Source organism: Pteropus medius, unplaced genomic scaffold (assembly GCF_902729225.1).
Source record: "Pteropus medius unplaced genomic scaffold, Ma_sr-lr_union100, whole genome shotgun sequence".
Lineage (NCBI taxonomy): Eukaryota > Metazoa > Chordata > Mammalia > Chiroptera > Pteropodidae > Pteropus > Pteropus medius.
The window spans coordinates 2,847,574-2,873,872 of record NW_024344241.1 but is presented as its reverse complement, the minus strand read 5'-3'; the positions used below and the strand labels follow the sequence as shown (position 1 = coordinate 2,873,872).

Here is a 26,299-nt window from a genome sequence, read left to right as displayed (position 1 = left end):
CACTGCAAATACATCTGTAAGGCACCGGTTTTTTAATGTTTTTTTCTTTTTTTAAGATCTAAATTTGCCTTTTTCTGTCAGTAACTATTTTCTGAGGCTTATTTAAAATTAAAAACTTTACTAAAATCAAGTCAAGGTTCCTTTCTTCCTGATTTCTGTTTTCCTCAGGCCTCAGGCTTCTTTCTGCTTCTACCTTGGAGGTCCCATTTCCTTTTCCCGCCTCCAACACTTTAGAGGGCTTTTAAAAGTCACTATGTAAGACCATGAAATGAATGATGAAGCTATACAACCAAAGCAAGATCCATGCTTTATGAACACATTAGTCTCACATGTCTGAATTAATACACAAGATTCTTAGTTCATTTTACAGATTCTGAAACCAAGCTGTTCAAGGTAAATTCTGAAACCATGGTTGATGCAGCAAATGAATATATCAAAACAAACAAAAACTTCATCCAAATATTTACATTTAAAAAAGACATTTAAAAATAGGCTACTTATTAAGTGTGCTTGAACAAACCATGTGTGGAATTGAATTCCAATTATTATGGAGTTAGTTTCTGCTAAACATTTAACTGATACGAGAGAAGACCCCTGGCATCTGAGTTTTCAACTGTTCCCGATCTATGCTAAAAAAATAAAACATGACAAATTATTTCTGAGACACTAATTTGAACCTCAGAAGTGGAAGGGCTAACATGTAAGGCAAATTATTTAGGAGTCAGAAGGGCTGGCACCTGTCACCAGGTATTCAATAAAACTCTCCAGAGGTTATTTAAATTTTGTAATCACACCTCACTGCATTATGTTCTAGTAGGTTCACGAACTTGGACATTCACAAAAATATCTGGAGAATATATTCTTCGAGAAAATGGAGGGTCTCCTATATTACATTAAACAAAAAACCATGCAGTTTCTTAGAGCTCATAGAGCCTTTTCAAAATAAACTACTGCTCATACAGCTCAATTAAAAACTCAAACATTTTATATTACAGGTATAGAAAGTTTATAGTTCACCAATGCCAACACAGATATTTTGACACCATAGCCCCTACTTGCAATGTGATTAATAACTACCCAATAATTTCTATTTTATTTTCACTGATTTTGGCTCAGATGTGTAAATACTTAAGCAACTTGGAAAGATTTTTTTTGGTGTTTTGTTTTTGTGTGGGCCTTGGTATAGGTGGGGATTATAATGAAGAGGGGTTAATTCATTATAATGAAGACAACCAGGAATTAATCAGCTGATAAAATTTCATTTATCATTTCCTTACAAAATATATGTGGGAGAATATGGCTTAACGACAGAGGAAAAAGCCTCTAATTTGTTCACGCTATTATATTTTATCCTTTATCCAGTCTGACAATGATGCCAAACTTAATTTACTACCTATAGGGCGAATAACTCTGTACGAGGATTTTATCAAGTCCAATTTAGTTCTTTAGATTTTAAGCGCTTAAAATTTTGGAATTCTTCAGTTTAACTTAAAAAAGATTATATCAACAACCAAAATCCCCAAAAGATTAGATAAAAAGCAACTGGTTAATAACCACTTAAAAAACACCCAACTCATTTTTTTTTTTAAAACAGATTAGAATTAGTTGAAAGGCATCTGCCATTATTAACTGATGTTGTGCTTAGTCTATAGACCAACGCCACTTTTCTTAATGCTTCTATTAAAGAGAGAAAAATAATCTCTTTAAAAAAAACTAAGGTATAAAATCATTCCAAAGCTATCTCTTGGGTCAGAAATAGAACAATGATGGACAACACAACTCAGTTTCCACAAATATACCATTTTCTTTTTGATAAAAAGAGAGTGGGGTTGATTTTATATATCAAAATCAGCAGAATTTTCATGTTTCACAATTTTGTTGCTAGAGATCCCCAAATTCCTTCAACTCATTTGGGAAGTTTTTTGAAGGTGCGTTATTAAAGTAAACAGCAGCAAAATACCAAAACAATTCTATTGCTAAAAAGCAGCCGCTCCTGTTTGTGCCTTTAGAATACTGTTGTAAAGTAGCAACAATAACAAAATACTAATCTGTACCATCAACTGGGATTTGAGCTAGTCTAAGGAAAAAGCAAATTGTTTTCTTTAAAACAGTCTAAGGCAGAACCATCTATAATCATATTGGGTAAATATTGATTTTGAGGAGAAAATATCAGAAAATGTTAAAAAGGAAGAGACAATATACTTAGTATTCTAAAGGCATGCTTCAGGTAGTTCAACAATGATTCTGGTAAGACCAACTGTTCACATACATACACACGCACACACATAGATTTTAATGGTTTCTAAATTTGTTACTTTAGAAAAATGAATGCAGTGCACTTTCAGCAATATTATCGCCATAGACTCTGATTGCTCAGTCCACACATAAGTAGTAGTTGCCTTCTATGGTGATATGGCTTCTCTGCACTAATTCCCATCAGGCCGAAAAACATTAGGGCAGGTTAAGTAAAGACTGAATTGTTGCACAAAGGAACATTTACTCATCAAATCCCACTGATCTCTTCTGTGCCCGTTTCCTGGGCAACCTTCTTGGTGAAGCTTTATCTGGAAGAAAAGAGAAAGTTTTAACTTGCCTGACTATATAATAAGTATGTTGGAGTCAAAAGACATTTTTCCGAAACTTCAATTTTATAATTAAGTTAAAAAAACCCCAAAAACATGCAAAAATATCATCTAATAATATATGGTTATTTAGTTTAGATATTTTAACCTTTAAAATAATCCTTCAAGAAGTAACTCAATTAAAATGAAGAAAAATTTTGCAATTAGAGTAAGAGAAGATCTAATCTTGGTTACCGTAATGAAGCCACTACCCAAAATCTTCCTGAGTTCTACAAATTAACATGATTATACATGCATAAGTAAACACTTTTGGAACAGTATAAAAGGTATTTTGCAGCTCAAAAAAATTTATTATTGGTTACAAATTAAAGACAACATTTACAAGTATAGCCATGCAGTTTGTGTAATATTAGTAATTTCATAAATTTATCTGGAGTAAGTAGGATAAAGGACATTAGACAGTATAGAGCAATACTAAAACCATCCTATAAACATTATCTTTTTTACTTTCTTTTTATTTGTTAGAGTCTTAGCGGAGTCCATTAAAAAATAAATTGGTGGTTTCTTCTACTTTCATTCAGTAAGAGGAGTAATCTTTTAATAGCTTTAAGAAGAGAAGGGCTAACTTCTCTGATCATTGTCTTTTTATATTATAGGAACACTTTTCATATTAGGAAGATAAGCTTTCTTTGTGGAATAAATTACAAAATGCAAACTATAATTATTTTTCCAGTTAAAAAGTGGGCTGGAAAAAGGTAGTTTTTGTCAATATATGAGGTTCGTTTGTAAGCATTTCATGAACAGTGGCATGGAAAAAATAATGTGCCTAAAAGATCTTAATTTTTGTTTTCTAAAATCACTAGATCATACCTATTTAAAAATACACAACAGATTTTTATCAAGCATATTTAGAAAATAGAAGTTCTTTTTAAAAATCTGCTTAAGAGTTAATGACTCAAATATTGAGTCTACAAATTACATGAAAACTGGCCTTTATTAAATAGGTTAGTAATGTTATGTTTAAGGGATTCAGCTTGCCTAAAATGGAGCATAGAAGCATTTTTCTGATCAAGATAGCCTACAACTTTCATCAGTTTCAAAAAAAGGCTAAACTACTTACTGCCTTTACACAGTTGACCAATTTGTAAATAATTTTTAAAAATAAACAATATGCTGAATATAATTTTTGAGGATTCAAGTAGTACTTAAGAATCTAACAGCTATCAGTGTGAACACAGCTGTTACCAGGCAGACGTTAAGTGGTGATTACTGACTTCCAACAGTTTCAATGACCTGCAGTAGGCTTTTAAACATGATAATGCATGAAAAAAACTTTCATCACCTACCCATCTAGCTCATCAAAGTTAAGAAACAGACAAATAAGGAATAATAACAGAGCATTCTGGAGTCACTGAGCTTTTGGGAAAATGGCTCAAATATCTCAAACACCCAGAAAGCAACATTTTATTTCAGCAGAGAACAATTAACAGATATGTATAACGATGCTTTTCAGCCCAATCTCCCACCACCACCCTCAAATCCTAAAAAACTTAAAAAGAAAAATCTAACTAATTATTTAAAGTCAAAATATTTCACGTTTCAAGAAAAAGAATTTACGAAAAAAGAAATCATTTAAGTGAGAAAAAAACCTAAACATGATGTTGAATGGAGATCTGAAAATGCCTGTACTGCCCATTTAAAAGATGTTAAAGAAATATACCTAATTGTAGTAAAATTGTTACTGCAACTTTTTTCCTTTTTAGAAGAAAAAGGCAAAATGTTAGCAGAAACTTAAACCTGTTCTTCTTTCTTAGATAGCATAATCTAATTTCCTACCTTACCTACAGAGAGCAGTGCCATATAAATAGCTTCCAAATGGATTTTTTTCATTAATGAGATCTAAATCGCAAGTTTTCTGACAGATTCATGAGTTAAACAAGAAAGTCAAATTACATAAAAGACTTCATTTTTATAGTTGCTGATTAAGGTTTCCCTATATATACTTAGATCATGAGTAATTAAGCAAAGATCCTATAGTCTTTATCAAAATCAGCTAACTTGCCGCATATAATTAAAAAGACTTTAAGGAAGTTGAAGCGCCCTAATCTGAAATACAAAACATATCAGGAAAAAGATTATTAATAATGGATCCAAATTGGTTCAAACCACCCCTCCTTTACATTCTGATGAGAAAAAGCTCTTGCCAAATTAAGTATTAGCCTCTCAAATATCCTATTTCTCACAACATGCCTCTCCAAAGGTAAATTCCTCAAAGCTTGAGGCACCTTCACTTCCACGCACACCTCCTGCACCAAAATTTCTCTTCGTTTTCTCCATTCTATTCTCAAATATGCAAAGTATGTGTCCTATCTTAGAAAGAAATGGCTATTTTTTCTCTAAATTACCTGCAATTTGGCTTGATTCCTTTACTCTGGGAAAACCATGGTCTAAGACAGTGGTTCTCAAAGTGTCATCTGGACCAGCAGCCTCAAAATCACCTGAGAACTTAGATATGCAAATTTTTGAGTCTCACCCGAGCCAGATTCAACTAGAAACTCTAGGGATTGGGCTAGGCAAGCTTAACAAGCAACCCAGTTGATTCTGATAAATGCTGACGTCTAAGACTTGCTCTAAGAAATCAAGTGTAGTAAGAAAAAAAAAAAAAGCACATAAAATTAAAAATACTATTGAAGTTGAAAATATCAATGATTTTATGATTAAAAAATATGTATTTTCTAGTTCGGTTCACAGAACAGGCCTAGAAACAATGTCACCCAGTATCAATGACATCCTTAAAGTCTAAGTTTTCACTTCTGGTGTCATCCAGGGGTCCTTGGAGAAACAGCTAACTCCACGCCTACAGTAGAGAAGTACAAGTTTGGAATATCTTGTTGAGCCAGCAAGTAAGAGATCATGCAAAGATTGAAGGGATAAAGTTCGAGGCAGTTCAAAAAGGCAGCCATTAGCCAAAACTGTGACAATTTGAGCATCAACAAAGAAATAGTTAACTAAAACTATTTGTATGAAAATCTGAATTTAGAGATGATAATCAAAAAACAAAGGAAGAAAATAAGGAAAAAAATTCATTTGTCACCATTGGGGTGGCTTTTAGACTAACTCTTTACCTTGAAAGTTGGAAAATAAAGGGAAGAACTTGGCTTTTTCAGTAGGAACTGTCTTTTAGGGAAACCAAAAAGTCCCAGTTGATGAGGGAAAAACTCTACAAAATAATGGCAGTTAGTAAAAACCAAAGAAAATTCAACTGAGAATTGTAACAGCCTCTGAAACATTACTTCATGAGAGAATTATTAACTGGTGAATGGTTTAGAGAACTGGACATCTATCTGTGTGACAACAACGTAACATCACACAGTAATTTCTAGGTGACAAGCAGAAAAGACCTCACTTTTCCTGGTCACATGGGAGGATTACATGGCTACTACCCTAATCTAGTGCTCAATTTAGCATCACTAATGATGAAACAATCATAAATTGTTTCTTGATGTGATGTAAAAAGTATTCATAAACTACATATGATGTATGCTATGAAGCCAAAAAAGAGCAATTTAAATCTAATCAAGCTTATAATCTTCAAAGTTAAATAAATTTTAGCTAAAAGACACCAGGAGAAAACAATCAGACAAATCTGGAAGGTGGGACTTTAGAGCCTTATTACGCAGTGTGATCAATAGGTCACCTAGGAGCTTGTTAGAAACACCAACTTTTCAAACCCACCCTGGAGTTTCTGAATCTAGACAGGCATTCTAACAAGATTTTCAAGTGATCTGTACACTATTAACGTTTGAGAAGCCCTCTTCTACAGGGCAAGTGGCCAATTTCTAGAGCTGTAGTAAATTAAAAAAGACTTAGGGATATAACCACCATATGCAATGCATCATCCTATGTTGGAAAAAAGTTATAAAGGATATTTTTAAAACTGAAGAAATTTCAATATAGATTGGTTACTATTCATAATAATAAATCTTTAAATGTGATGTTGTTTGTCAGAATAATGTTACTTCTTTGCAAAGTGAAATATTTTAGAGGTAGAGTGTGTAGAAGAAAAAGGGGCTCTGTAATAAATCTAACCAAACGTTAATCTCACAGGGTGATCTGATCATAAATGCCTAACTGGGAATATCATGGTGGGCAGTCAGGCCTCAGACCTATAAATTCCCTAATAAAAGATTATCTTTGCCTTAAGCAAGCCTAACCCATTGTTTTTGTTGATCTAGGTTAACACACCTTTGAAATGCCCTTTTCAGACTCCAGGGAAGTATAACCACCTTCAAAAGAGCACATAATCTTGTTAACTAACCTATAATCCAATCATAGATTTCTCCGCCTTACTTCCAAAAATATAAAAGAAAGTGTCATTATGGGAACACTTGAGATCTTGCTTCCTGGCATATGGCCAGTTTGGCTGAAATAAACTCTTATAAAAAGTCTCTACAGATTTGGATGTTTCTTACATCAACGTGTGTCATTATATCTGTAATTTAAAGTTATCTCATATCAAAAAAGCAAGTTAAAAAAGTGAGTATGTATAGAAAAAAAGAAATCTATAAAATAGCAAATAATGTTTTTGCCAACTACACTTATTTATTTACACCCTTCCCTTTAACCACTATGTCCCTGATTTCTGAAATGCTCTCAGGACCTCTTTGATTTCACAGAATGAGGCTCCATCTGGGACCCCAGGCTTCCAGAGTTTGTTATAAAAGTGAGTTATGGGTGTTATGTGTCTTTCAGCTATTTTCAAATTCCAAAAAAACAATCAACAAATAACATGCTTCTTAATGATAAGCTTATAAAGGACAAAGTATCAAAAACATCTTGAATTTGATAAAAAAAATTTATCACTTTAACTGGATAAATGGATTAGCTTACTGCTGTTTAGAAGTTCCGCTGCTGTCAATGAAGTTTTTTCAAGACAAGGAATATCACTTAAATGGGAAGGAAAAGAGTGTCTTTGGTGGTGAGATGTGGTCCTAAAACTCAGGCTAGACAATCAGATTTTAAGCAAGATAAACAACTGTTATAAAAACAAAAACAAAAACAATCTTTGACAAATAAGTCTCACTGAGAAAAGTACATGGGCTTTAGAAGGAGACAAATGTAGTTATGAACCTTGGCAAGTTCCTTTTCCTTACGAGCAATTTCTCACCAGTAAATACAGATAGCAGGCTTACTTTGCAGTGACTACCCAGAACACAGAAGGCACCTAATGTAAGTTAAATTCTTTCCTTCAACAAGGCCTCTTCTGACTCTAATATGGGCCCTTTTATTAATGTGTAAGTTATCCATATTATTCATTCTAACAGATAATCACATACTGTCTTTGATTATTCAGATATTTAATGTATGTGCTTTATTTGCCTCAAGTAGAAATGTAAATTCCTAAACAGTAACTTTAACTTTTTAACATACCACTCAGAACCTAGTAGAGTATTATGACATAGTAGATACTTAGCACTTTTTAAATGAAAACAATTATACATGATTTTAATTTTGCTCTACAAATGTGACAATACTCAGCTTTTAAGTTCATGAATAACAATGTCAGGGAGAAAGATACTACAAAACTAACCTCCTAATCTATTTGTCATGTAAAAATTCTTCTGAAGAAGTTGACTCCATAGCCCTTACAGTGACATTAGTTTTTAATTATAATTTTTAATGATTTTGTAGTTTCAGCCAATTCTGTGTAAGACATTTAAAATATACTTGAAGAAATAATGTATTTAAACATAATACATATTTCATAGTAATTCTGATGCACTGTCGAGTTCCACGGGCTCCTTATATTCAACAGATCTAATCCAAACTCATCTCTTCTCATGCTTACTCACTCCTCTTCCTTTATCCCCTACATTAATAGGATCATCTTCCAACCAGCTGCCTAAGCTCAGAGTACTATTTCATTCTTCCTAAAACATCCAAAAAGTCACCAAAAACCTGGTATGCTCCATTTCTGAAATAACTTTCTACTCCTTTTTACTCCCATCACTACTGCCTTAGCTTAGGACCTACTCATTTTTTAAAAAATCATTTTACAGTAGCTCCTGTTTGCTAGCCATCCTCCAAAAAGCTATTATTTCTTTTCAAACAGAAATTTGTTATTTCTCTGCTTTAAAGTATCTGATAGCTGCCTTTTACCCAGAAGGAAAGTCAAAAGTCTTTAGCATAGTACAAACGCCATTCTTAACTTTTCATAAAAATTAAAATGCACATAATCTTTAGACCTAGCTATTTTACTTTTAAGAAACTATCATTTGTGGGGAGTGGGTAAAATAGGTGAAGGGGGTGTCAAAAGGTACAAACTTCCAGTTATAAAATAAATAAGACATGGGGATGTAATACTGTATTGCACATTTAAAGTTCTTAAGATAATAGATCTTAAAAGTTCTCATCGTAAGACAAATTGTAACTGTGATGGATGTTAACTAGACTTACTGTGGTAAACACTTTGTAGAATGCATAAACATCAAATCATGTTATACACCTGAAACTAATATGTCAATTATATCTCTACTTTCAAAAATCCCATACATTTAAATATAAGAATCTTTATTAGTTTTTTTTTTAATAAATGCTTATATAAGAGCACTTAGTATTATTTGATAATTATGGCCTACTCACCTTTATACTACTATTTTAGGTAGCATGGAGCAGTATTTAATTGTACAAACTTATTTAAATCCTGGCTCCTCCTCTTACTAGCTATATGACAAGCTTTCTCCTTACAGATTTAATTGTAAGAGTGAAAACTAGAAATAACAAACATCCTTCAATACAGAACAGGTTTAAACTATCATGACACATTTATACAAAAGAACACTATCTAGTTATTAAAAAGAATACTTATCTAGTTATTAAAAATGAGGTAAATATGTAAGTAACTATCACAAAAAGATATCCAAGGCATGAATTCAAAAATCCCATACATTTAAATATAAGAATCTTTATTAGTTTTTTTTTAATAAATGCTTATATAAGAGCACTTATATAAGCATTTGTGCAAAATGATGCCACTGTGTAAAACACAGAAACAAGACATATATGCTGATATATATAAAAAAATACTTCAAAACCACACACAAATGCAAATTATTTATGGAAAATGATATTAGTTGATCCGAGAGATGATGTTAGCTTTTCACTTCTGTACTATTATTTTTTACAATGAAGCCTTATTACTTTTATGTTTTTAAAAAGTCCATTTACAATTAGGGAAAAAAATTCTACATTCTTTTATAAAGGTTAATATTTTAACTACTTGCATATGTAATAAAACTGAAATATATCTGTTAAGTAAAATATCAGGCAGTATTTCAGATTTATTCTTTCAAACTATAGCGGGTAGTCAGTAGTTTTTCCGACAAATACAGTGTTAGAGAACTGTTCCATTCCTCATTAAACTTACTGTAAAGTATTCATGTGCTATATAAGAGCCCCCAATACACAGACAACACCATTAAAAAAATTGCCTCACCTCTTCTACTCTGCACTGAAGCAACAGAAAAGAAAAGAGACAGGAAAAAGATTAGGAAAGTAGAGAATTCACACATTTGTATATAAACTGCAGATTTGGAAGCATTTCTAAATTAAAGAGTAAAAATACTAAAGAGAATAAAATTTTAAGCATTCATTAATCACATAATACTAGATTCTAAAGTAATGGAAAAGATAAGTATTAAATAGCAATGACCAAGCACTTTTGCTAAATCTAAAATATTTAATATAATTTCCACTTAAAGAAAAAAAGTTCCTAGCCAAGTTATTAAGAGTACTTACTGATCTGATTTAAAGTTTCCTGAGGAATCCAGCTCATGTCAACATCATTCTGACTTGATGTACCCATCTCTACTTTCTGTATGGGTCTCTTGCGCTAAGAGAACATAAAACATTACTTTAAAAGAGTTTCATTATATTGTTTACTATAATTTTAAAAAGAGACCTATCAAGCTACTTAAAATAGTAGCAAGACCATAAAAAAATATGGTCTCTTCTAGCTTTTATTAATCAGAGGGGAGAAATCATGTCTAGCTCGAATTATAAAGTATGAAAAGGAATAAATCTTCACAACAATTATGTATTTTTAGGCTTTAAAGACATTTTCTTCTGCTACAAAGCTTCATATGTTATTAAACAATTGGTGGACCAAGTAATTTCAATTTATACAATGATTTTCTTTCCCTTGGGGAATCAAATCTTAAAGAATAAATTTATTTCTACATTCAATAAAATTCAGGATAATTACTGAAATGATGCATGCACAGATTCCTGTATTGTTAGCTATACTTAAACATTTGGCATAGATAAAACAAAATGAAAACATAAAATCTCTTTTAAGCTAACAGCCTAAAACACTGGCCCTAGAGTATTTGCAGCAAAACTGCTTGAAAGTAATTTAATTCCATTCTTTAGCCCTGCTCTTAAAAACAAAAACAGAAAACCCAATTATTTATATAAAAGAAATTATTCAGTCCAAAAATGAGATTCTGAGTAGATGGAAAGGTAACCACAGCCAAATTAAAAAAATGGTTTCATTCAAATGCAAAGAAATTTGACATGCCATTATATCTAACATACAAATTTATAGCAAAAATGCTATTATGAAAATGAGCCAAAGAGTTATGGAAATTAAAATTTAAGCACTAAGTATTTCTCTTTTAAAGAGCAAGTGCTGAGATTTGACTTTGGGTGCTGAACACACAATGCAACGTACATATTACACATTACTGAATTGTACACTTAAAACCTATATAATTAACCAATGTCACCCCAATAAATTTAATTTTAAAAAAGCAAGCGCTTATTAATAACAGTAATTGCTAATTTTAATATAAGGAGCTAGTCAATATTAATATACTTGACACAATCATGTTATACTTCCTACTGAGAGGAATAGTATGGGTGTTTTGTTCTGCAGGAGGGGGAAGAGAGTGAGATGAGGACAGTGGAGAAATTAGCTATCATGTCCACAGAGAGCAACTATGATTGTAGCTCGTGCTTTAGTGTTGCCACTTTACTAATCTAACAAGAAAATAGAAGTTAGACAAATAGAATACAGATAATTTAGTCTTTTCAAAAGAAAAGGATCATTTAATTGCTAATTAGGAATTAACCTTACAGTTTGAGTATTAAAGTGAATATAAAAGCTGAAGTGCTTACAGATAAAATAACATCCTAGAAAAAGTATAATAGAAAAATGAAATCTTATGCCTAAGTTTAATAAAAATTCTAGCATAATTAAGTTACAATAACAAGTAGGTAAAGATAACTCTGGAGGGTGAAGACAAAGGACATTGATTGCACATGTGTAAAAAAGTCTAATCAGATCCAAGTTACAAATCCAAGGTCTCACCTTCAGGTTTTATTTTTAAAAGGTACAACAAACCTGTAAATATATAAACCCACAGTGAAAGCAAGAAGCCACGAATAAATGGACTGTACTTAATTTAGTACTGTAACAATTTCTGAAGTACATCTATAAGCGTTATTCATCTATAATTACCTTTCTGGATTCTAGGAGTTGATGAAGGCCAACAACCACCAAGAGCCCAAGACCAGCAAGGAACATATACATAAAGATTCTGATATAAAAGGAGAAAATATAAACTGGCTTAAATCATAAGGAATACCACAGCTAATTAAAACTATAATTGTTTTAACTTATAAGAAACACCACAGCTAATGACATCTATAATGCTTATACAGTATGTCTTTAGAAAAGGAATATTTTAAATTCAACAAAGATCCAGGTAATAAGTTTGATGAAGTTTTACTATAGCTCTAAGAACAATTAATCAATTTAAAAAAACAATTATATGACTTAAAATGAATAAAACTACTTTATAATTGCCTTGGGTTTTATTTCCCTCAAATACTAGATTTTGTAGTTTGATTTGAAAATTACTTCTGGTGAATTACATAAAAGTATACAATAAGAAATGTCATTTACAAAGGACACATTTTTAAAGATAAAATGTTATAATTTATGTTTTCAATAGCGATTTTAGAGGAATGCAACTTGGATTAGGCTGGTGATTAAGTTTAAGAGTATAGGATGAAAAAGAATTTAGAAGATGGGAAGGATGGAAAGCCAAAGCTATCTTTTGAAAACAGATTTCTGTCAGTTTCAACTATCTTTCCTAACTTGGTATTGTTATAAGAATCATCTAAAGTATGGATTTATGTAGTAAGGATTTCACCAAACCTACAGTCTATTCTATTTTCATCATTTAATAAAAATATGTTGTCAAGAGCAAGTCTTCCAGGACTACTTAATGACATCAAGACCTACATATTTCAACTTTCACTTACGTTTCTCCATCTAACCCATCCTCTCTTTCAATAATTGTAACTGTTTGATTGAAGACAGCATCTTGGAATACATTACCCTGTTAAAAAAAAAAAAAAAAAAAACCTAAATATGAAATGTATTGGGAAAATGCAAGCTTACAAGGTTTCTTAAAACCATTACCCTAAGAAATATACTATAGCTTTATCATTTAAAAGGTAAGACTCAACAAGGTCATATGTAATGGTGCTAATTCTGTGTCAGGCATTCAACATATGATGCCGCTTTCTCCACAAATAAAAAATGCCTCCAACTTTGCCAGAGTTGTCCCCTGCTATTTTGGGGTGGGGTGGGGGAGGGAGGCTTGAGGAACCAGACAAGATAAAAATGAGATAGAATGTGCAGAAAGAAATAAAGCCCACAGAACACTCTTACAACTAGAAGTCCTAGCTTCTTTTGTGTGTAATCCTCCAAAATAAGGAAAAGCATAAATATGTACAGCAGTAGCTGCAATAGCAGATCACTTCAAGAACTAAAATTGAACAAAAGTCAAATTCATGTTCTAAATTGACAGGGAACTGGAAATCAATTTCTTTATAATAAATGGGCTGGTGATTTTTCAGGATCAAAATAATTTTTGGTTGTGATCTTGAAACAATTTTGTCAGTTCAACACAATTTAAGTTTTAAAATATATCGAAATTACTGGAACAATACACAGATAACTATTTTTCAGTGTCTGATGCTTTGCACAAATGTCGTACTTATTCTGCCGACTCTACTAAGTAATTTTAAAAAAGAGAAAACTAATTGCAGTACAAGAAATTTAACTAAGACATAAGGTAAAAATGTTGACATTAGGATGATGAAAGGTTGAATAAGCTTCCAAGAGAGGATAAAATTTCTTTCTCTGAAAACTCTTTGAAAAGATAATGGTTTAAATATGTCCTTATATGAAGGTGGATTTAATAGTTAGCATCTAGAGGTCAACTCTCAGCAGTTCAATTGTGGCAGGCTTCTCTCATTCATTCATTGGATATATACCATATAGATTAAAAATCATAAGAAATACAACAGAGCCTATATTAGACTATTTGGTTCTCATAGGCCATAAACCTTACTGCTAAAATTACATTAAAAATATAGACTCCACAGTGTGCCTTACTGCTCCTTTTCCTTTTAAGATCCAGCTAAAGTTGCTACCACTTTCATACTTCAGCACCTTACACTTATCTCTAGTACGTATCACTTATCATGTTGCAATATCACCTGCTAACATCCGTGTCCTCCAGTGGATTATACACTTGAAGACAGACATGCAATTTATCTTTGCCTCCCTGGTACCTATCATAGTTTCAACCACAAAATAGGCACATGAATGATTAAATACAAGAATATCCAAATGTCAGCTGTCCTCATATATCTCTAACTTCAACAACAAATCCTGAAAGTTTAGAAGTCCTTACATTCAAATCTTTGTAGTTCAGGTTGATGACTAGACCAAAGGGTCGTCCACCCATGGGCTCTGCAGGAATGAAGGAGTACTCAAAAGTTGCCTGTCTCTGGGGTGGCACTACAGTGTTCAGAGGAAGAGCCGTGAAATTCTGGATATAAAACTGGTAGTCCTGAGGATAACGAAATGAGGCATCTAGAGATTCAACAATAAAATCTTCTGTACCCTTGTTTGTAAAGCCTACCAGGAATTTCACAATGTTATTTGCTGGAAAATCTAAGAAACAAAAAAAGGAGAAAGATAGATCAGAAAATGTTCAAAGGGCATGAAATAAAATTTAGACATTACTAACAGATTTTGGCACCCTTTCCTGATGCATGTAGACTTGATTTCAGAATCCCTTTCAATAGAGCACTCCAGTCATACACTAACTAGTGCTGGAGTTGGATACAAAAACTGAAACCTCTGTATTCCAGCATTTTAACTTAAGAGTTAAATTAAGCATCTCATTTCAGACCAGACACATCCAAATTAAGCGGTCTAAGAGAGACGTGTGTACTTTTGACAGTAAAATTATCTTGCAGTGGAGCTATGTCATGATGAAGTTGCCTTTTTCCCTGAGTTCTAGCTGTTATCTGTGCAAATACTAAAGAGAAGAATGACAGAAAGATCAGGTCTAAGTTTACCAAAATTGTAATATTTGTTAGAATATTTAAAAAAAAAAAAATCAGGTAATCCCTACCACTTAAAGCAATTAGTCAAATGCAAATTTGAAGACCCAGGGAAGCAGCTATAAAAAGGGGGGAAAAAAAATCTCTTAATCAAATTATACTTTTTGTAGGCATAAAATCTGAACATATGTGAGAATAAAACAGAAAACACAAGGAGAAAATTATAACTTCAAATAATAAGTCTTCAATAATTATACTGTAGTTTACACAGCTGGGTTTCACCCAGTACCACACAGACTTTGGGGTCAGAACAGATTTGGGTCTGAATCCTGTCTCCACACTCTATTTACTAACTGGATAACTCTGGAGAATTTGTTAATCTCTCTAAATCTCAGTTTAACAATTGTAACTAACCTCATAGGATTTGCTAGAATTAAATAATACATGCACAGTATTGAGAACAGTGCATGCCATAGTTTTCATTAAATTTAAGCCGTAATATTTATTTTCTCTTAATGAAACCTAGGGTCCAACCAAGGCCTACTTGTACAAATATAATGTGTCACTAATGTTTTTACTCAAAATATGACTTAATTTACTGTTGCAGTGTGAAAAAAGTTTAAAATAGTTTCTTTCAAAGAAACATTTAATTTCTAGTTAAAATGGGTAGTATTTATTTTTCCCCTTAATTTAAATGCCAAGAATACTATCTTACAGACATGAGTATTCATTATTATATATATTTATAGTATGACTTTTTTCAAAATAAATGTTTACACTATAATTTGTAAAAGAAGAATAAAGATCTTAAGCATTAAGATCTTAATGCTTCCCAAAAAAGTGAACTTACCATTTAAAAAATTCCTATATCTAAGTTAAAACTAATATTTCTCTATTACCTTCTCCTTTCACAAACAAAATAGTTGTATCTGCACTTGGTGAAGCTTCAGGTTCACCGGATACATCTTCTTCCTCTTTATCTTCTGCCTAAGAAAAACATTAAAAAGGGATTACTACAGGGAAAAAAGTATATCACTGTTTAAAAATAACAACATCACTAAGATTTGTGACAAAATATTGCTTTGTTGCAATTAGCTGTGGTAGGAATTTCATTGTATCTCATCAGTTAAAATAAAAATTCTAGAGCAGTTCATCTCAAATAGTAATGTGCATATCAACTCTTAAGATTTTGCAGATCTGATTCAGGTTGAGAGTGAAGCCTGAAATTCTGTATTTCTAACAAGCATCCAGGAAATGCTATGTTGCTGGTACTCAAACCAAACTTTGAACTACAAGGTTCCAGAGCATGGGTTGGTAAACTTTTTCTTTAAAGGGCCAGATATCAAATATTTTTGGCTTTGAGAACCATGAGTTAGGTGCCTGTTGCAACTACCTGACTCTGCCTTTCTGTGGCTGTTGTGGGAAAGCAGACGCAATACATAAAAAATGGGCAGTTGGATTTGGCACACAGCCACATTTTTCTGACCCTATTCTAGAACACTTCATCAGCCTACAAAGATTTCTATCTTAACCGAAAAATATTCCTGTGAGAATTTGTCACACAACTGGAAGAAACGGTTTTAAAAAATGTGACTAAAGATCATACTGGGATGATGATGTCCTAGAATGTGATTAAAGTTGCGCAACTTGGTACATTTCCTAAAAATCATTGAATTGTATGCTTAAAACAGGTGACCATTATGATATATAAATTATATCTCAATAGAGTTGTTTAAAAATGTGAACCAATTTAGTTGAAAAATTTAAAAACCTCACTGCAGTATTTCTCCAGGTATCAATGAGGATTTCAAAGAGATTTAGGTTTTGAAGTGTCCAGACTCTTAATAAATCGAGATGCTTGAGGGCACCATAGTGTATTGGTATTTAACTTTTCATTTACATAAAATGTTTTCTTTCAATAGATAGACTTCTCAAGGGCAAAGCCTGTCCTATACTTTAGTAAATTTCTACTTTTAGGAAAAGAGACCCACAAGTGGGAAAAGAGACCAAAGACAGGAAGGCAGGAACAGTAAGCTGTAGGAATAAAGAGAAAGTGGTATATCTGAAGAAACAGTTAAAAGGAACCATCCCCAAGTTTTGATTAATGGGCTATGGAGTAAAAAGAAATGGAAGTAACAGGGAAACAGCCATATCAAAACAAGAAATGATTTATGGAGGTAGGATGGATTGTATAGGCTAAATTCCATTTTGGACATATAAAATTTGAGCATCCAGACGGTGCTATCCTGCAAAGTGCTGAAAATACAGGTTTAAAGCTCAGTGACAGTAAGGTAGGTGACAAGACATGAGATCTGAAAGCCATCTTTTTTTTTAATGTAAGGTGGTGGGGCTGAAATCACAAGAGAGAAGAGGAAGAGAAGGTAGTAGAGACCAAGCAGAAACAGGTAGGCAGAGAAAACTAAGAGGGGTGCCAAAGAAGCCAACATGAAGGGACTTAAGAAAGGGGTAATCAGCAAATGCTGGAAAGAGCTCAAATAGGATAACAATGCCAAACAGGCCAGGAATTTGGCAATTAGGTCACTGGTGACTTAACAAGAACAGTTTTACTAGATACAGGGGACCAAATAACTAAGAAAACAAATATGAAACGAGCAGATGAGAAGCATACTGGTTAAAGAAAACACAGAAAGTATGGGTGAATAATATATTTAGAAGCAGAAAGCTGAATAGAGTTCACATTTGATGGTCTTCGTTTATGACAGTGAAGGCAAAGTTGTTCCTAAGACTGTAAAAGACTGATTTTGGAGTTTGAAAGTGGTAAATGTTTGGAATGCTAATTGTGAAGAACTGGAAAGTACACGGAAGTAAAGGTAAACAACTCTTTTATCTTGTGGCTAATGCATAAGCTGTATATATATCATAAAATGTATACTGCTTAGTACCTGCTTATGCTCTAAAACAGGTCTCCAACCCCCAGGCCGCAGAACAGTACCTCTCCATGGCCTGTCAGGAACCAGGCCACAGAGCAGGTGGTGAGCGGTGAGCCAGCGAAGCTTTATCTGTATTTGCAGCTAGCTGCTCCCTAGAATTAGCATCACCATCTCAGCTCCATCTCAAATCATGAGGCATTAGATTCTCACAGGAACACTGAGCCCTAGTGCCAAAAAGCTTGGGACCGCTGCTCTAAAATACTTTAGCTATTACAGCCTATCTCCAGGAGAGTAAAGAAACAAGTAATACTGGGGAGACGACCTCAGCAGCTAGAGGACAAAGATGCCAGAAAAGCTTTTCACTATATACTTTGCACTTTTAAAATTCTGATCCATTTGAAAGTATTACCTATTTTAAATAATACTAATATTTTTATGTTAATTAGTGTTACTACTATAGTGCTTACTTTGATAAAAATCATAATAAAATTGCTATCACTTCTGTTAAGAAAAATACTTTCAGAGAATGATAGTAAGCTACATTGCAACTCACAGCTTTAGCAATTAAAGGATAATCAGGGCTTAGAAAAGCCCAAGGTGACTTAAAAAAGTTTGCACTGAAAATATGTAAAGCAATAACTTGCATCTAAATAAGCTATTGGTATCTCAGATCTTAGGAAAATCTCATTTCTGTCCCTTGACTCCAACACGGGACAGGCCCAGGGGCAAAGAATCCTTCCATATCCCCTAATTCCTTGATGCCTAAGACAGTTGTGTATACGTTGATCACATAAACCTTGGGGAACCACAGGAGAAATTCTAGGGCCTTTGGTTCTGGAGGTAATTATGTAGCAACTTTGGCCTTAAGTGTCTATCCTTTTCAGCCTTCAGGGTCCCACACAAGCCTACCACTGCTGGAATGGTTTAGTCCAAAGGAAGGAAACACTTCCCCAGCCTTCCTGTTTCCATCTGCCCTGTCTTCTGATTGGGGAATATGAACATAGCAAAGGACACTAACACTTCTGTACTCATTGGCCAGGGTAAGGAATGGACAAATTTGAGTTGCTCTTTTAACTCTTAGTTCTCAAGACTGAGATAATCAAGGCATAGGAAAGTTCTGGCTAAACTGTTAATATAACAAAGACATTAATAGTTTCCTTCTCTACTCTCTTCCTCCACAATAAGTACATTCCAGTGCTAGAGAGCCACAATTCCAGAAAAGTGTTTTTAACAATGTAATATATTACTAAATGTCTGTACATGCCCAAATTTCAGAGTCCTAAATACCATCTCTAAACCTCAATTCCTGGATGGATTCCCTTCCAATGTTCACTTTAAGTTATCTTACTATGAGTAGCACTTTTAGAACAGCCAAGTCTTTACTATCATCACTGATGGAGGAATGTGTTGATCTAGTTAAAAGTCATGTATCTAATGAATGGGGTTGAAGATGCAAAACCCTAATATAAACCCTAAAATTATGGGTATACATACATATGAAAGGCCTGACACATAATAATCAGTAAAGGTTTCCTAAAGGAGGGGGAATTTAAAAAGTACAAAAATTAGGGTAGTCTATTCAAGTGAAACAATATGCACAGATGCATAAAAATGGTAACTTAAACACTGACAGAATAGCAAGTGGATTAGCTTGATTGGAAAGCACAAAAAGGAGGATAAGTCAAAAGAGGAGCAGAAATCTATACACAAGCTAATTATTTTGATGGTGACATAAGAGAAAATAGGGACTTGGTTTAAGCTCCAAAAAAAAAAAAAACAGACAGACAAAAATCTAGAATCAAAAAAATTCCTGTTTCAAATGTGGCAAATAAAAAAGAGAAAGACAAAAATATCCGTGTAGGATAGATTACATAGTCCAAGAGAGGCTATGAAATTAGCTAGAAGAATGCTGCAATAAGCCTTACTCTAGCCCAACGTCTTAGTGTCAGACTATAATTTTATAATAAAAGTACCAGAACTGGACGACTTCTAAAAGGTCTTCTCTCAGCCCTTTACTCTTCACAGAACATATTTTATATATAGTTTTTTTGTTTGCTCCTCACTCTCCTGCCACCAAAACATCTCCACACTGACCCAAGAACATGAACTCCTATGACAGCAGAAAAAGTGCCTGGTTTGTTCACCAAAGCATCCAAAACAGTGCCTGGAACATAGAAGAGACTCAAAGAAGAAAGAGTAAACTGAGACCAAGAGAGACAAATTACCCCAGGTCAGAAAGCTAAGTAGTACGTACCCCAAATCTCTCAACAAACGGTCCAGTGCTATTCCCACTATACTGTTACCTTCACAGAGACATGTCCATATGATCTCCCTCCCAGTCTCCAAAAATACTTATGATCCATCCCCAAGGACTGGTCTCTAGTCTCCCAACTTCAATCCACACTTATCAAAGTAATAAGTCTCTAAAATTAAGAATTTAAAGACTAAATTCATCTATAAAAAGGATAAATTCTAGATCTATACATGCATTAAATCATACATATAACACTAACCAAATCTGTGGGTTCATCTTCTTCCACCTCTGCTTCATCATCTTCATCTTCAATTATTGAATCTTCCACTGTTTCTTCATCTTCTGTAAGGTCTTGAGCTGCTGCTACTGGACCTAATAATAAAATATAAAACAAGCAGTTAACCTGGAATACCAATGTTTTTTAATCTCACAAATAGTCAATGAATATTTCCCCTTGAAGTAACTCAGTCACCCAGTGCACTCAAATGATGTCAAGTTACAATGCACCTAAGAATATTCATATGCTTTTATCTTAGTAGTCTTAACTACATGTTCATATTTTAATGGGAAATAATGTTTAATTTTTAAAAAGTACTAACAGTTGAAAAAATTAACTCCTCAAGCTAAAGATACCTTAAAGTCCATATAAAAAAACTTTGTTAAGCAAATTAAGGAAAATAAGTTTGTTTGAAAAGTAAGAAATTCTAAAATTTAATCCCTGTCATTAACCATATAAAACAAAACAAAATAAAAAAATCAAGTCTAAAGGAAAACAGCAATCTCAACATCTAGGGTAGAAACATTGTTACTCGAGTTGACTACAGCTCAAACTTGGAACTTGACAGCATGTAAATCCAAGGGAGAAATATCTGTATGGTATCCACGGTAAAAATTAGCTTGTGTAAAACACAATATTTAGTAAAACAACAACAAAAACTATACTGGTAACTTGAGGGCTGACTGCAGAGAAAGCATGCATTTATATTTGTATATGGCCTCAAGCATGTTTTAAGATATTTTTTAATTCCTGCTACACTTAATACCAAAGTGAAAGTTAAGCGTGACTCTAATGCCAAAATTTTATAAATCATCATTTTATAGGTAAAAGAACTCTAAATAAGTCACATAAAATTTCAGGCCAGACCCTCAAAAGACATTTCAAAGTTCTAGTGACTCTTTCAACATTTTTAAGAATGATGATGTGGCAATTCAGTAGACAAAAAAAGATGTGGGAAAGGAAGCATATGCATGTGCTGCAATACCCAAAAGAAACTACATATTAAGGACCATGTATTTTAAGTCTTGTCCAGTTCTTTCAGTTCTTACTGGCTGTTAACATTTATGCAAAATATTGAAGAACACTGAATCACACATTATGAACTGAAAAACAGCTGCTTCTTGCTGAGCAAAGACTGCATTCAAACAATGCATTCATTAACTTACAAGTCGTTTTCAAAAACCAGTAAGAAAAACATCTATGTCTAACTAATTTAAAACTGTATTTAAATTTCAGCACTGAGACATAACTGCTTTTAACCCTATGCTTCAGTGCATGTTATGCCAGTTAATTTAATGTTAGCCAATAACAATTTTGTGCCTATAAAATCTAATAATTTTCAAGTGAAAAGTTTGAGAAAACATCTTTTCAAAGAAAGGCCATTCCTCATCAAAAAAAATGTTTTAAAGATACCCAGTTCAAATACTGATGTTTCTTAAAAAAAGAAAACGTTTTAAAACCTGAAAAAATATAGTCTGGATTTTATCCAAGTAGAACTGCCAAATTTTCTTTAAAAAAACAAATGAGAACGAACCAGGAAGCAAATGGTTAAGAATCCGTCAACCTGCAAATTCATTAAAAGTTTTGGTTAATTTTCACACTTGGTTTTCTATTCACTTAATAGAAGCCAGTCACTTGACTTTTCTTTGCAAAACAACTCGTGATACCTGTCACTATCATTCATTTTGCTACACAGCCTGCTTAAACTTATAGAATCAGAAGAATTCTAGTGATCACTTAGACTACATTTTACAGATTAGAAAAATCGAAGTTCATAATAGAGCCAGGGCAAGAAGCCAAGTCTCCACATTTATGAGGTTCTGCTATCTATTTTCACACTAGTTTAACTGTCGGAAGGAATAAATCTAAATAAAAACGTTAAACTCGAATTAGACTATTTTTTCAGGACATAATTCCATGAAACAAAAAATGGTTACATAAAAAAAAAAAGCGAGGAAAAAAGGGCACAATAGACATCCCAAAGGGATTCTTCAGTCCTCGTGGCAGTACAGGGATGGACAATGGGGGCGAAGATGGGTAGTTTTTCTGAAATCAAGACTCCTGGCAATACACAGGGACCAGGTGCTGATAAAAGGCAAAATGACCAGGGAAAAAAATGTGCTCTAAGAGTTTAGGTGTTCAGAAAACAAAGGTTTGAGCAAATGAATGAAGGCGGACTCCTAACGTGGAAACTAAAGACACGTCAACCCAGAGCCAAGAGGATGGGGGTGGAGCCGCGCGGGAGGCGGCAGGAAGAAATAAAGCGGGCTGCAGCGCGCTCTGGGCGCAGCCGTGCCAACTGCCCCCTCGCTTCCTCCCTCGAGCTGAGGATCCAACAGCTCCGGCTACACCTGCCGGCGCGGGTCCGGGGCCAGGGGACAAGCCCAAGCCCTTGGGCAGCCACCTAGCAAGTTCTCCCTGCACTGTCCAGCACTTCGCGTAGAAGGGGCGGAGGCCCCAACGGGGTCTTGCCCCGCGCGCCCGGCAGCCCCTAGTACGAGCCGGGGGTCAGGGAGACGGTGGAAGGAGCCCGGCGAGGTGGACGCCGGACCCAGGAGTCGCCCGCCGCCTCCAGCTTTAAACTAGCTGTTGTTGGCATCTCCTTCCCAGCCGAGCCCCGCCACCTACTTCCCTCGCCTCACCTCCAGGGCCGCTTCGGAGCAAGAGGGTGGCGGGTAACACGAGCAAAAGAAGCAGAAGCAGACGGGGGAGGAGTCTCATGGCGCAGCTCGTCGGATGTCCAGTCCCGGTCCGCGAGAGTTCTCGACCGCTCCGGCGGTAATGGCGTTACTCTTCATCCGGGCTCCGAGCGGGGAGGGGCGGGGCACGGCACGTACCACGCACGGGCCTTCGCCACGCCCCCTCCCTGGCAGAGGTACGCCGCCAACGTGGCTGCGAGTCGTCTCCCTGCAGTGGCGTGCGTGGGCGGCCCGGGGCATCACGTGGCCTGTTGCCCTGGCCTCTGAGATTCCCGCGAGAGTCAGTCATCCGCCGTAATGCGGGCTGGCGACTTGGAATTTGTCACTTACTCGACCCGCACCGCTCCAATTTATTAACATCGTTAATGACGACCTTATTTGAAGGACAGTTGGCCTGGTGTCTGGCGCGATAAATTCTTTGTATGATTTTAAATAAGAGGGATATGAGGATCATGAACTATAATGGTGTTAAGAAGCAAAAATATGTTTTGGAATAGATAATTGTTTAAAAAAACCCAAGAGCATAAAAAATATACAGTGGTAAATCTTGTTCCCTCTCTGACCACATCCCTACCCATAGTGACAGTTCTTACATCTTAGGTGACATTCCAAAGATAAATCACCTAGAACAGTGCCTGGCATGTAGAAAGTATTTGGCAAATATATGATGGGGGCAGCAAAGGCTGTACAATACTCTTCAGTTTTCTACTCATCTAGTTTGGACTTTGGGTTGCTGCCAATAATCTGGTATTTCATGCAATTAAACAATCTGAATACCAGGTACTGTTGGACTGGACCAGTGTGACATGTCATATGGGTAATGAAACAAGCTAACCCTTATTGTGTGCATAGTGTTGCCAATCGGTGTCCCTTAGAAACTGCTTTCATGTATAATCTAATTTAATCTCTAAAAATCCCTATGAGCCGGGTATTATTTACTGAGAAGAAAACAGATACAGAAAGGTTAATAATTTACCCAATACTTAAAAGCTAGTCAATGGCAGATGGCAAGATTTGAACCTAACAGTCTGATTCTAGACTCCATGCTCCATGGGCCTAGGATATCCGCTGTTGTACTCCTGCACTGGCTCTGCTCAAGGTCTCCTTGCCCTGGGACCCTTGTAAAAGCAGCTTGTGGCTGCTGCCGCCACTAATTCTCTCTGCTAAAGTTACAACCTGATAGTGCTGGGCTAAATCAGCTCTGCTCCGCTCCACTCTGCAATGCCACCAATGCCATCCCTGCTGCCACCAAGGCAACTGGCTGAGGTGGAGGGATTCCCTGTAATGCAGGAGCTCCAGTCCTGGAACTAGCAGCTGGACTTTGGATATTCTGGAAAAACCAGGAGTTACCAGAGAAATGGGACATGCTGTTTATTACTCTCAAGGTGGGAATGCTCAAATGGTGGCAGATTGGAGCTGCAAAAAGCTGCACCTGGGTAGGGCAAGCAGTTTTATACACTCGAGGAGAGGGAGGAGTTATCTCATTAGAGGAAAAGCTCCTTTCTCGGCCGGACTGGAGCAAGATGTGCTGCTGCTTGGTTACAGGAGCAGATGTCCACAGGAACAGCAGAAAACGTCCTTGTGCCCTACCGAGAGCACTTTGTTAACTGCCTTCCTTATGGCTGTTGACCAGGCAGCCATCTGTCTTCTATGGTACATGGAGGGGCTATGTTCTGAATTAACCCCACATTCCCTAAGAAGACATCCTCTCACTTTCTGCTACTGTCTCCACTGCTATGCACAGCTACTAAAGCTGCCACTCTGTGCCAAAGCCACCAGGACTGCTGACCCCGCTTTGTTGTGTCTGAACCTTGCTAATACTCTACTGGCATAGGAAGAAATTCCCCAACTTTGAGGCATTTTTCATGAATTTCGAATCAGACCTACTCTGAATTCCTGAGTCTGCCATGTTTTTGACAAATGCATCCTGTTATTTAACTTGCTGCTGTCACCTAGCACCAGAGAGAATCCAGTGTGGAATGTGAAAAAAGATACATACATGCTACTGTACTCAAAATCACTTCTCTCCGTCACTGGACCAAGAGTCTCTCACTGACTCTTTTTTTCCTTCCGAAGATTAATTTCTGGCAGAGAGGAGTCTCATTCCTTATGTTGAAGTCATTCCTAGTAGTTGGGTCTCTCCAGGTCTCATGACCTGTTTAGACGTAGCCTCAACCTGTGTGGATAATCCAGTGTAGGTTTAAACTGGGACTTTTACTCTAATTATGTTATTAAATGATCACTAATGGATTTTATATGGGACTTGAATTTTAGACAACCAGCTACTAAAGGTAGAGCAGGGACAAATAAAAGTGTGTCTCCTCTAGATGTGACTGATGTGAAGAACTTAGGGAAAATAAAAACATACAAACACAAAACAGTGTCTGTGTGATCATGAGTGTACAGATGAAGGTAAATGGTGGTGTTTGCTGTGAGAGATCAGGTGCCTGTGATTTTGTCTGTTATTTTTTTTTAAAAAAAGATGAGCTGAAAAGAGGTGATAGGGAAGGTTTATGATTTATGAAGAAAGAGAACTAGGTGGGAATAGTGCTCTAGGAGGGTGGGAAGGAAGGTCCACCCTCCTTCTAAGTGAAGAGTTGGGTTGGGGAGCCAGGACTCCTTTGAAAACCTTTCTTATTTTATGTTTCTTTTCCCATCATGCTCCCTTTATAAGGATAACAACGGAAGTTTTTTTTTCTTTTTCCTTCAGAGTTAAAGTATAGTTGCAAAACCTAGTTCTTTTTTAGCCCTTGCTAGGTGAAAGAACACTTAAGTCCTTGCTATTACAATAAAAAATGTTTGTGGGCCTATCAAAGGCCATCCATCATTTGTGGTTTGGATCCCATCTCCTGCTGAAAACATGCGATTCTGAAATAAGCCCTCTCTTCTCTACCTCCTAATAAATTTCTACTTCTCCAATTCATTGCTCCCATCAACATACAAATATACTATAATACTGTCCATCTTAAAAAGCAAAATTCTCTGTGGTCCCTGTTCCCCTTCAGCAATAGTCTTATTTCTCTGCTCTCTGACACAGAAAAACTTCGTTAGCCCACCTCTTAATTTTCTTCTCTGCCTATTCCAGTTGGGCTTTTATTTTTACCCCTGCACCAAAATATCTTCATCTTGCTAAATTCAAAAATCTCCATCTGAACCCTCCTTCCCCA

The 26,299-nt window shown here is 35.2% G+C and overlaps 1 protein-coding gene across 1 annotated transcript; it reads right to left on the bottom strand.

Moving 5' to 3' along the window:
- SSR1 (signal sequence receptor subunit 1) lies at positions 1-23,269 on the bottom strand. The gene is made up of 8 exons (XM_039869392.1): positions 23,076-23,269; positions 20,416-20,528; positions 15,911-15,998; positions 14,354-14,616; positions 12,912-12,988; positions 12,103-12,181; positions 10,380-10,473; positions 1-2,564 (listed from the first exon to the last, which is right to left on the bottom strand). The coding sequence occupies exons 1-8, from the start codon at positions 23,152-23,154 to the stop codon at positions 2,497-2,499; spliced, it is 861 nt and encodes a 286-aa protein (XP_039725326.1). The 5' UTR covers positions 23,155-23,269; the 3' UTR covers positions 1-2,496.
- Between the last annotated feature and the right edge of the window lie 3,030 nt (positions 23,270-26,299).